The sequence below is a fragment of the Sus scrofa genome, chromosome 13 (assembly GCF_000003025.6).
Source record: "Sus scrofa isolate TJ Tabasco breed Duroc chromosome 13, Sscrofa11.1, whole genome shotgun sequence".
Classification (NCBI taxonomy): Eukaryota; Metazoa; Chordata; class Mammalia; order Artiodactyla; family Suidae; genus Sus; species Sus scrofa.
The window spans coordinates 21,855,667-21,868,304 of NC_010455.5; the positions used below are offsets into that span (position 1 = coordinate 21,855,667).

General features: G+C 41.1%; 1 protein-coding gene across 4 annotated transcripts in view; it reads right to left on the reverse strand.

Moving 5' to 3' along the window:
• Positions 1-12,638, reverse strand: part of MLH1 (mutL homolog 1) — an 86,514-nt gene that overhangs the window by 64,391 nt on the left and 9,485 nt on the right. For all 4 annotated transcript variants that reach the window (XM_021068364.1, XM_021068365.1, XM_021068366.1 and 1 more), the window contains 4 exon segments: positions 4,576-4,649; positions 2,712-2,784; positions 1,544-1,635; positions 75-117 (listed from right to left, as the gene is read on the reverse strand). Coding sequence is in view for 1 of the 4 variants with exons in the window: in NM_001172367.1 (NP_001165838.1) it covers positions 75-117; positions 1,544-1,635; positions 2,712-2,784; positions 4,576-4,649 (282 nt within the window). In the remaining 3 variants the exon portion in view is untranslated.

The window sequence follows — 12,638 nt, forward strand, 5'->3', positions numbered from 1 at the left end:
CTCCAGAGCCATAAAAAAAATCCTTTTTTCTTTTATCACATATCAACTATCAAGTAAGTAAATCAAGAACTTACTTTTTTAACCGAGAAACTGATGCCTGAATTGTGTATTGAATACCTGGCAAAGAAGAAAACAAAAAAGTGGCCAAATGCACAGCATATGTCAGAGCCCCCTTTTAGTTAAAGAAACCGGTGGTGTTAAGTGATCTAAACAAAGATATACACAAACAAAAACATCTTGAATATCATTTTTTACCCACAGAAAAATAAGCCAGCAAAGTCTGCATGAAGACATCAATGCTAAATATAGCAGAAGTGAACAAAACCAGGTTCACTGGTTTTACTTCTATATGCTGCTGACTAGACTCAGGACATTTCAATACCATCTCCTCCTTGCCTACAGTTTAAATTTCACAAACTCAAAAGGTCTAGGTTGCCTCAAAGACATCTTGAGTATGTAGCCTGAAGACCCCTGCACTCTGCTATTTTTGCTCAGAGCTCCCAAAACACTGTCTTCTCACCAGCTTCTCCCCTCTGCCCCCGAGGTCCTGTCCAGTATCTCCCAGCCTTTTCTTGGATGGCTTTCATTTCCTATTCCTCCCTCCATGGGTCCCATGAACTGAAGGACTGTGTCTAGCAAAATGCACTTATTTAGTTAACAATTAATTCATTTACCACACCCAGAACCGTCAACCACAACTCCTCTATTTCCAGGAGCTAATTAATATTCTGATACTGATTTATACAATTCCAGGGGGAAAAGTCAAGAATTTTGATGTATAAGTCCATTCCACTTTATTACAGGCAAATGTTTTATTGATTTTAGATTTTGCAGCAATAATGAGAAATAGAAATTTTAGCACACCTCTGTTACACTTCAAGGACACGCAGGCTCGAGAGAGCAGTGCTGGGGCCATGCACTAGCAAATTAAATCAAGCCCAGACGTAATGCTGTTTTCACCTGTCCTGAAACCCTTATTCTGTTAACAGCCCCTAGACTTCCTTTGGGACATTACCGCTTGCCCATTCCACTTGATAAATCTTAGTTAGCCTGCCAATCGAGAAATCTCCCCACAAATGTGGGCACACAATGGGTAGACCCAGGCTACACCATCAGATGTACTCTCCCAGGAAATAGACTCTTGAGCATAGTCAGGAAAGGAATGAAAACAGTTGGAGCAGGTCACTATATTAAATCCCTGAAGCCATCCTGCTTCATGTCCTCCCCAAGGAGCAGCTGTCCACACTTCTTTCCTCTTGGTGAGTCACTCCTAGCCTTCCAATAAATTTCTTTGGGGCTCAAGTTAGTTACAGCCATTTTGTTTCACCTGCCACCAAAGAACTCTCACTGACACACAAACCAACTGTTCTGCAGACATAAGAAAAAACCCAGAGAAAACTAAACCTTGACCATAAACAATATGTTAGGCTAGTATTGCTGTTCGCCGTCTAGCTCAGCAACTGTTCTCAAGGTCTAAGCACTGGAACACACTCCTTTGGTAAGACACTGATTCAGAGACCCACACCCAGATTTTGAACTGTACCTGCCAACGACTTCCAAAATTTTCCCATACTCTTCACTTGGATTTTTTAAAGCCTTCCTTCTCGTGGATATGTTGTAAAAAAGGTCCTCCACCTGAACAGAAGATTGATTTTTCTTACAAAGTCACAGAAGTATATGGAAATAAAGCGGGGTCTTAAGGTTGAGAATTCAACTATATTCACCGTTACCATGTTACTAAGCATTGCATTAGGGGAGTGGGCATGAGATGGCGCAGCCTTAACAAAGGGAAAAAAAGATATTTTTCCTGCCTCCCACTTCACTCACTGATTTCTCAGATAGGTAATAGGGACTACCGCATGTCAGGCTCTTTGCCTTATGCTGAGAATAAGAAGACAAAGTACAGCACTGCCCAGCATAGCACAAAATTTAATGGGGAACATAAACTCACAAACAATTGTCATACCACATGGCATTCAAACCTCTCAAACTAAGAATAATTATTGGGTCTTTGGGGGATTCCTAGAAATCACACTGTGGTCCCTGGTTCAGGATCTTAACACACACTGCAAAGTACACCTTCATTTCTGCCTCCCACCTGCCTCGTCAAGCCCAGAGGTTGGAGCCTTTGCAATGTGCTCTGGCTGGGGTTGGGGGTGGGGGTGGAGGGGTGAGATAATAACATGACAGTAGGATCTCGGAATGGGAAGAGACCAAATGTAGCACCATAGAAATAAAGCAACAGAACAGACTTTCTCCTCATTAATGATACAGTCATGTTACTCAAATGCTCTTTGAGTTAGTGGTCAGTCTTCATTTCATCCTTCATTGACAGATGAGCAAAGTGAAGTTAAGGATATTAAAAGACTTGCCTCTGGACATATAACCACTGAGTGGCAAGGCTAGGACTCTGACTCATCTTCTGGAGGCAGGCTTAAGGTTCTTTCAATGCCAACTGCCCTGCCACTATCTTTTGCCATCTCAGCAGAAGAATCTCCCAGCCTCCTAAAAAAAGGTGGTAGGCAGGCTGCCATGCCACAAAAGCCAATAATCATTTCTCTTTCTTACAGGGTGATATCTTGGAGCTTCTATTAATTAGTAAATATTCATTTTATTACTCCTGTAAGAACTTAGAGACAATTTTGTTTTTTATATCAATATTTATTCAAAGCGCTTTTTCAACAATTTTCCTTTCCATGTGCCATTCTTACCGTGATCTGGGTTCCTTGATTGCCTGCACATGGTTTAGGAGGAGCTTTCAGCTTTCCATCTGAGTAATGTGCTCTATGAGAAAATAGAAGGCATTACGGATAGCTAATAGAAAGAAAACAGATGCTTACACAAACAGTAAAAAAATAAATCACACCAACAATAGATAAAATATAGCCATGTTATATACTGTCTTAGTTACTGGTTTCCTCTATTTTTCCACTTCCATAACCATTCTATTTGGATACCAAAGGGGGGGAGAATCTGGGGTTTTTTTTGCAGGGTTTTGTTTCTAGCAAATACTGCTTTTTAGTTTCAGAGTTCTGGCTACAGACAGAACAAGTTCTGCCATTGCCTAAAATGACAGTAAAATTTTTCAGCAATTCTGCAGTTGTTTAGTTATCAGGCCTGTAAATGCCTTGTAATAAAGGCATGCCTTGAGAGGCTCTTTACTTAGTGAGGAAATAAACTTTTCCCTGAGTTGTAGAACAAGGTGCTAAGTGATTCAGAGAAGGAAAACATTCAGCCCTGGGTGGGAGTGGGGAGAAGTGTCACAGAAAAGATGACAATTCATCTGGGCTCTAGAGTGGTATAATTACAAGTGGAGAGAGCGGGGAAGACCATCCTAGAAGAGAGAAACATAAACAAGACATAAAAGCTTTAGACTACGTAGCAGCTGAGGATGTGTGCAGGGAAGAGGCTGGGAAGATAGCCTGAGCACATGGGGAGGGTGCTAGTTGCTATGACTCTGGATTTCATTCTGCCACAAAGGGGAGCTACCACAGGTCCCGAGTAGGAGCATAACACCCCAGAGGCAAAGAAATGGAACCTGGGTTCCAGGCTATTTCAAAAGACAATCACTCACAAGCATCTCCCTAGTTTGTGAGAAGGGATTCTAACTTATCAGCCCAGCCAGGTCCCAGGGCTATTATAATCTGCATCAAGTCAATCCCCTCTAGTATCAGTGCATCAGACTCTGAAATGCTCCATCTTCCATCACTGCACACACGTCTGTTGAAGAAAACTGAGAAACAGGCAAAGCTGCCCTTTGTTGATGTTATTTTCTATATAAATTATCAATCTGTATGATTTTTAAAAAATTATTTTTTTGGCATGAATCAGATACTCATACTCATCATCCACTAGTGAATGGCCAGTGCTTATAAAAACAAAGGTTTCATTTTTTTTTTTTTTTTATGGTTGCACCTGTGGCATATGGAAGTTCCCAGGCCAAGGGTCAAATCGGAGCTACAGCTGCAGGCCTGTGCTACAGCCATGGCAATGCCAGATCCAAACCACATCCACAACCTATGCTGCAGCTCAGCTTGCAGTGACAACAGAACCTTAAGCCACTGAGGAAGGCCAGGAATCGAAGCCACATTCTCAAGGAGACTATGTGAGGTCTTCAACCCACTGAATCACAATGGGAACTCCCAAAGCTGTGATTTTTTGATTCCTTAAATCTCCTTTTTGTTCTGCTGCAAGGTCATTCACCCTTTGAAAACTGTGCCAACACAAGAGACAGGCCAGCAGCCACCTGTGGGAAGGCAAGCCATACACATGCAGGCAGGAGCTCAGAGCCAGAGGGCAAAGGAGCAGAATACCACAGCTCCCACTGACTCAGAATCCCTTTGTATGACAGACACCTTGGCACTCTAATCTGTTACTTTGTACCTTTCACAAGTAAGATTATTACCTATAATCATCCCTGTGGATTATCAACTAATCCAAAGGCAGAAAAGAAAATTTACCCAAGAATTAGGCCAAAAAAGGTAACAGTGGTGTTTAGACAAGATTACTTTGAGATGGAGGCAAAGAGCACATTTCAGGAGGAACAGATACACATAGCAGAGAAGAGCACTATACCTGTATGCGCACTTCCCATCAGCTGTTTTGGTTGTAATGGTGACGTGTGCCACATGGCTTATGCTGGCCAAAGCCTAAGGAAGAAAAGGAAATGGAATTAAAGAAAAACCCATTGCTGGGTCACCCTCATCTCCTCATTAAGGTAGAAGTTATTTAAATTGCCTCGTCTGTTTTGTATTAACAAACAGCAACAATGAGCACTCTGCTCACTCACTTTGATGACATGTTTAAAAAAAAAGGAAGCTATCAAATTGAATCTGTAACATACTTACTAGAACAAGGGAAAAATATATATAAAAGTCCAAAAAGAAACACATCCAAGCATTAATGTTAACTTTAATAGCAACTGTGTTTGGGTATAGAGTTATAGGCTTATTTCATTGGTTTGTCTTCTAAAAATTTTAAAGTCTGTCTTCAGATATGGATAATGGAATCACACCAGTGCTGTATATTGTTACTCAAAACTGTTTCCTGTAAGCAATTTTGTGTTCAGAAATATAAATTTTAAATTATGCAATTAAGACTAAACAAATTCAGGGAGTTCCCGTCGTGGCGCAGTGGTTAACGAATCCGACTAGGAACCATGAGGTTGTGGGTTCAGTCCCTGCCCTTGCTCAGTGGGTTAACGATCTGGCGTTGCCGTGAGCTGTGGTGTAGGTTGCAGACGCGGTTCCGATCCCACGTTGCTGTGGCTCTGGCGTAGGCCGGCGGCTACAGCTCCAATTCGACCCCTATCCTGGGAACCTCTATGTGCCACAGGAGCGGCCCAAGAAATAGCAAAAACACACACACACAAAAAAAAGACTAAACAAATTCAAAGAAAAGAAGAAAAACCCACGAGGGGACACTTAGCATGTAAAAATGTAACCAAGGCATTGTAATGAGGTCGTCTCAGGAGACTGAATATATCTGTAGCAGGTTCAGTCCATTAACAAGAACCATGGGAGTTACCTTATGGCACAGTGTGTTAAGGATTCGGCATTGTCACTGTAGCAAGTTCAATCTGATCCCTGGCCCAGGAGCTTCATGCCATGGGTGTAGCCAAAACAAAAAACAAACCAACAAATAAAAACAAGCACCATGGCTCAGGCTCAGACATTACCAGGTCCTAGCTGGATTTCCCCAGTGTATGTAATTAAGCTAATTTTCATTATTAAAAATGTAAATGATTTTGAGACCTGTGGTAAGGAAAGTTATTAAATATATCCAAAACTACAATACTACCTAATACTAGAAAGAGAGAGTGCCACTGGCAGATGGTCCTGCTGCTTCAGGGGCCGTTGTACCAGCACTGGAGCAAGACAACAGTAACAAAGACTCTGGAAGCAAACTGCCACTGCTCAATTCCCCACTCGGCCACTTCTTAAATCTCTGAGTGTCAGTTTCCTTGTATGTAAAACAGGGTATTAATAATAATAGAACCTACTCTACAGAGTTGTCAAGAGTGAAAGAGTTAATACATACAAAGGGCTGAGAACTATGTATGGCCCCCAGCAATCCCTCAATAAATCTTCCCTAATTGGAACCCCAAAGATAACTTACAGCTGGGCTAAGGCTTGAGGAGGCCATGAGCTTAAGGAACTGACAGGAAGTGCAAAGCCAGAAGGAAACTGCTTTGCTAGGGTTGAGCTGAGGTCTACTTAAAGTCAGGGGGTCCTGAGGGGATACAGTCTGATGCTGCCCCTACATGGAGCAACAATGGGGCTCATTATGAGCCAGAGGGTACTTGAGACCACCTGGGTTTCATCTGAATTGCAAGACTGGGTCAGAGCTGCGTTTAGTTTAAAAAAAAATCAAGTAGGGAGCTCCCTTGTGGCACAGAGGATTAAGGATCTGGCATTGTCACTGCAGCAGCTCGGGTCATTACTCTGGTGCAGGTTCGATCCCTGGCCCAGGAACTTCCACATCCCGTGGGTTTGGTGAAAAAAATAAATAAAATAAAAATGTTTTAATTAAAAAATCCGATTAAGATGGCGAAATAGAAGGACTGGAGCTCAACTTCTCTCCTAAAAACAACAAAATTCACAACTAAAGACTGAGCACACTTCACCCAAACGGACTGGAAACCTTAAAAAAGATACCCTACTCCAGGAGAAAAAGAGGAGGCCACATCAAGAGGTAGGAGGGGCGATTTCACGATATAAACAACTCCATACCTCCGGGTGGGAAGCTCCACAGACTGGAATCTAACTGGTTTACAGAGACTCACCTACAGGAGTGAGAGTTCTGAGCCACACATCAAACTCTCACGTGTGGGGATCTGGCATAGGAGAAAGAGCCCTGGAGCGTCTGGCATTGAAGGCCAGTGGGGCTTGTGCGCAGGAGCTCCATGGGACTGGGGAAACAGACCCCATTCTTAAAAGGCGCATACAGACGTTCAGGTGCACTGAGTCCCAAGGCAAAGCAAAGTCTCCAAGGGAGGGTCAAACCTGACCGCAGTTCTTGGAGGACATCCTGGGAAAACAGGGGTGAATGTGGCTTGTTGTGAGGGAAGGACATTGAAAGCAAAGCTCTCGGGAATATTCAGCAACATGCCTGTCTCTAGAGGTGGCCATTTTGGGAAATCTGGCCCCGCCCATCAGGCAGCCACTGAGAAGGCCCAGGGCAAACAACAACCCAGGTGGGATCATAGCCCCACCCTTTAGGTAAACAGGCTACCTAAAGACCCCTCAGGCACACAGCTACCTCTAATCCCATCCAGAGACTAAGCCCCCCCCACCAGAGGGATTAGAATCGGCTCCTCCTACCAGGGGGCAGGCATCAGCCCCTCCCATCAGGAAGCCTACAGCAAGCCCCCATACAGACTTCAGCCACTGAGGGGCAGACATCAGAAGTAAGAGAGGCTACAACTCTATTATCTGTAAGAAGGTCACCACACCAAAAACCTATAAAAATGAAAAAACAGAGAATATAACTCAGATGAGGGAGAAAGGAAAAACCCCAGAAAAACAGCTAAGCCATGAGGAGATTCTCAGCCTCCAGGAAAAAGACTTTAGACTGTTGATGCTGAAGAAGATGCAAGACATTGGAAATAAACTGGAGGCAAAGATAAATAACTTACAGGAAACACTGACCAAAGAGATACAAGATATAAAACGTAAACAAGAAAGATGCAAAATACAATAACTGAAATAAAAAATTCACTAGAAGCAGCTGACAGCAGAATACAGGAGCAGAAGAACAAATAAGCAAGGTGGAAGACAGATTAGTGGAAATTATGGATGCAGAACAGAAAAGAGAAAAAAGAATGAAAACGAATGAAGAGAGTCTCAGAGAACTCTGGGACAACGTGAAACGTACCAACATCCATATTACAGGGGTGCCAGAAGGAGAAGAGAGAGAGAAGAGACAGAAAAAATATTCCAAGAGATAATAGCCGGAAACTTCCCTAACATGGGGAAGGAATCACTCACTCAAATCCAGGAAGCACAACGAGTACCATACAAAATAAACCCAAGGAGGAACACCCCGAGACACATACTAATCAAACTGACCAAAATTAAAGACAAAGAGAAAATCTTGAAAGCAGCTAGAGAAAAGAAACAAGTAACATGCCAGGGAACCCGATAAGGCTATCGGCAGATTTTTCAGCAGAAACTCTGAAGGCCAGAAGGGAGTGGCATGTTATACTCAACGTGATGAAAGGAAAAAACCTCCAACCAAGATTACTCTACCCAGCAAGGCTCTCGTTCAGATTTGAAGGAGAAATCAAAAGCTTCACAGATAAGCAAAAGCTGAGAGAATTCAGCAACACTAAACCAGCCTTACAACGAATACTAAAGGAACAAGAGAAGAAGGAAAGGAAAAAGAGCAGCAAAAACAAATCCAAAGTAATTAATAAAATGGCAATAAGAACATACATATCAGTAATTACCTTAAATGTGAATGGACTAAACGCCCCAACCAAAAGACACGGACTGGCTGAATGGATACAAAAACAAGACCCATATATATGCTGTCTTCAAGAGACCCACTTCACTTCTAGGGACACATACAAATTGAAAGTGAGAGGATGGAAGAAAATATTTCCTGCAAACAGGGATCCAAAGAAAGCTGGAGTAGCAATACTCATCTCAGACAAAATAGACTTTAAAATGAAGAATATTTTCAGGGACAAAGAAGGACATTACATAATGATCAAAGGATCAATCCAAGAAGATGTTATAACAATTTTAAATATCTACGATCCCAACACAGGTTCACCACAATATATAAGGCAACTGATAACAACCTTAAAAGGACAAATCAACAACACAATAATAGTGGGGGACTTTAACACCCCACTTACAGCAATGGACAGATCATCCAGACAGAAAATCAATAAGGAAACACATACCCTGAATGAAGCATTAAACCAGATGGACTCAATAGACATTTATAGGACATTTCATCCAAAAGCAACAGGATACACATTCTTCTCCAGTGCGCATGGAACATTCTCTAAGATCGACCATATCCTGGGCTACAAATCCAACCTCAGTAACTTTAAGAAAATTGAAGTCTTATCAAGCATCTTTTCCATAAACAATGCTATATGACTGGAAATCAACAACAAGAAAAAATCTGCAAAAAAAACCACAAACATGTGGAGACTAAACAACATGCTACTAAACAACCAATGGATTACTGAAGAAATCAAAGAGGAAATTGAAAAATACCTACAAGTAAATGACAACAAACATATGACACTCCAAAAACTATGGGATGCAGCAAAAGCCGTTCTAAGAGGAGAGTTTATAGCAATACATGCCCACCTCAGGAAACAAGAAAAAGCTCAAATAAACAAGCTAACTTGACATCTAAAGCAGCTCAAGAGAGACAGACAAGACATAAAGTGAGTAGAAGGAAAGAAATCATAAAGATCAGAGCAGAAATCAATGAAATAGAAATGAAGAAAACCACAGAAAAGATCAATGAAACAAAAAGCTGGTTCTTTGAAAAGATCAACAAAATTGATAAACCCTTAGCCAGACTTATCAAGAAAAAAAGAGGACTCAAATCAATAAAGTTAGAAATGAAAAAGAAGTAACAACGGACATCACTGAAATACAAAGGATCATAAGAGAACTACCACATGCAACTATAGGCCAATAAAACGGAAAACCTAGAAGAAATGGACAAATTCTTAGAAAAGTACAATCTTCCAAGACTAAACCAAGAGGAAATAGAAAAGGTGAACAGACCCATCACAAGAACTGAAATTGAAACTGAGATGAAAAAAGTTCCAACAAACAAAAGTCCAGGACCAGATGGCTTCACAGGCAAATTCTATCAAACACTTAGAGAAGAGCTAACCTCTCCTTCTGAAACTATTCCAAAAAATTGCAGAGGAAGGGATACTCCCAAACTCATTCCATGAGGCCACCATCACCCTAATACCAAAACCAGACAAAGATTCCACAAAAAAAGAAAACTACAGGCCAATATCACTGATGAACATCGATGCAAGAATCCTCAACAAAATACTAGCAAACTGCATCCAACAGTACATTAAAAGGATTGTACATCATGATCAAGTGGGATTTATCCCAGGATGCAAGGGTTCTTCATTATCCGCAAATCCATCAGTGTGATACACCACATTCACAAACTGAAGAATAAAAACCATATGATCCTCTCAATAGACACGGAAAAAGCCTTTGACAAAATCCAACACCCATTTCTGATAAAAACCCTTCAGAAAGTGGGATAATGGGAACCTACCTCAACATAATAAAGGCCATATCTGACAAACCCACAGTGAACATCATTCCCAACGGTGAAAAGCTCAAAGAATTCCCACTGAGGTAAGGAACAAGACAAGGATGTCTGCTCTTGCCACTACCCTTAAACATAGTTCTGGAAGTCCTAGCCACAGCAATCAGAGAAGTAAAAGAAATAAAAGGAATCCAAATTGGAAAGGAAGAAGTAAAACTATCACTATTTTCAGATGACATGATACTATACCTAGAGAATCCTAAAGACTCTACCAGAAAACTGTTAGAGTTCATCCACGAATTTGGCAAAATCACAGGATACAAAATTAATACACAGAAATCGATGGCATTTCTATACACAACAATGAAAGATCAGAAAGAGAAATTAGGGAAGCAATCCCATTTACCATCACATCCAAAAGAATAAAATACCTAGGAGTATCCTACCTAAAGAGACAAAAGACCTGTACTCTGAAAACTATAAGACCCTGATGAAAGACATCAAAGATGACACAAATAGATGGAAAGATATACCATGCTCTTGGATTGGAGGAGCTAATGTTATCAAAATGACTATACTACCCAAGGCAATCTACAGATCAATGCAATCCCTATCAAATTACCAAGGACATTTTTCACAGAACTCGAGGAAAATATTTTAAAGTTTCTTTGGAAGCACAAAAAACCCAGAATAGCCAAAGACATCCTGAAAAAGAAAAATGGAGCTGGAGGAATCAGGCTCCTGACTTCAGATTATACGACAAAGCAACAATCATCAAAACCTTATGGTACTGGCACAAAGACAGAATATAGATCAGTGGAACAGGAGAGAAAGCCCAGAATTAAACCCATACACCTACAGCCAACTCATCTATGACAAAGGAGGCAAGAATATACAATGAGAAAGACAGCTTGTTCAATAAGTGGTGCCGGGAAAACTGGACAGCCACATGGAAAGAATGAAACTGGAACACTCCCTAACACCATACACAAAAAGAAACTCCAAATGGATTCAAGACCTAGATACAAGACCAGACACTATCAAACTCTTAGAGGAAAACATAGGCCAAACACTCTCTGACATAAACGCCAGCAACATCTTCTCAGATCCACCTCTTAGAGTATTGACAACAAAAACAAAAATAAACAAATGGGACCTAATCAAACTTCAAAGTTTCTGCACAGCAAAGGAAACCCTAAACAACATAAGAAGACAACCCACGGAATGGGAGAAAATCTTTGCAAGTGAATCAACTGACAAGGGACTAATCTCCAAAATTTATAAACACCTTCTGTAGCTCCATACCAAAAAAACAAACAACCCCATCCAAAAATGGGCGGAAGATCTAAACAGACAGTTCTCCAAAGAAGACATATAGATGGCCGAGAAACACGAGAAAAGATGTTCAACATCACTCATTATTAGACAAATGCAAATCAAAACCACTCTGAGGTACCACCTTACACCAGCAGATGGTCATCATCAAAAAGTCTACAAACAATAAGTGCTGGAGAGGGTGTGGAGAAAAAGGAACCCTGTTACACTGTTGGTGGGATTGTAAATTGGTGCAACCACTGTGGAAAGCAGTATGGAGATTCCTCAGAAAACTAAACATAGAACTACCATTTGATCCAGCAATCCCACTCCTGGGCATCTATCCAGAGAAAACCACGACTCGCAAAGACACATGTACTCCAATGTTCATTGTAGCACTCTTTTCAATAGCCAAGACATGGAAACAACCTAAATGTCCATCGACAGAGGAGTGGATCAAGAAGAGGTGGTACATATACACAATGGAATATTACTCTGCCATTAAAAAGAACGAAATACCAGCATTTTCAGCAGCATGGATGGACCTAGAAATTATCATGCTAAGTGAAGTCAGCCATACAATGAGACACCAACATCAAATGCTTTCACAGACATGTGGAATCTGAAAAATGGACAGATGGAATTTCTTTGCAGAACAGATGCTGACTCACAGACATTGAAAAACTTATGGTCTCCGGAGGAGACAGTTTGGGGGGTGGGGGGATGTGCTTGGGCTGTGGGATGGAAATCCTGTGAAATCAGATTGTTATGATCATTATACAACTACAGATGCGATAAATTCATTTGAGTAATTTAAAAAATGAAAAAAAAAAAAAAAGAAAAAAAGAAAAAATCCAATAAAAGTAAAATATATTCACATGATAAAAAATTCAAACACTACAGAAAGGCCTAAAATGAAAAGTAACTGGATCCATTCACCTCTCCCACTTTCACTCTCATTACCCCCAAATGACTACTCCCAGAGCCTCCAGAAAGGAATACAGTCCTGCCAACACATGGATTTTAGCAGTGAGACCCAGGGACACTCATGT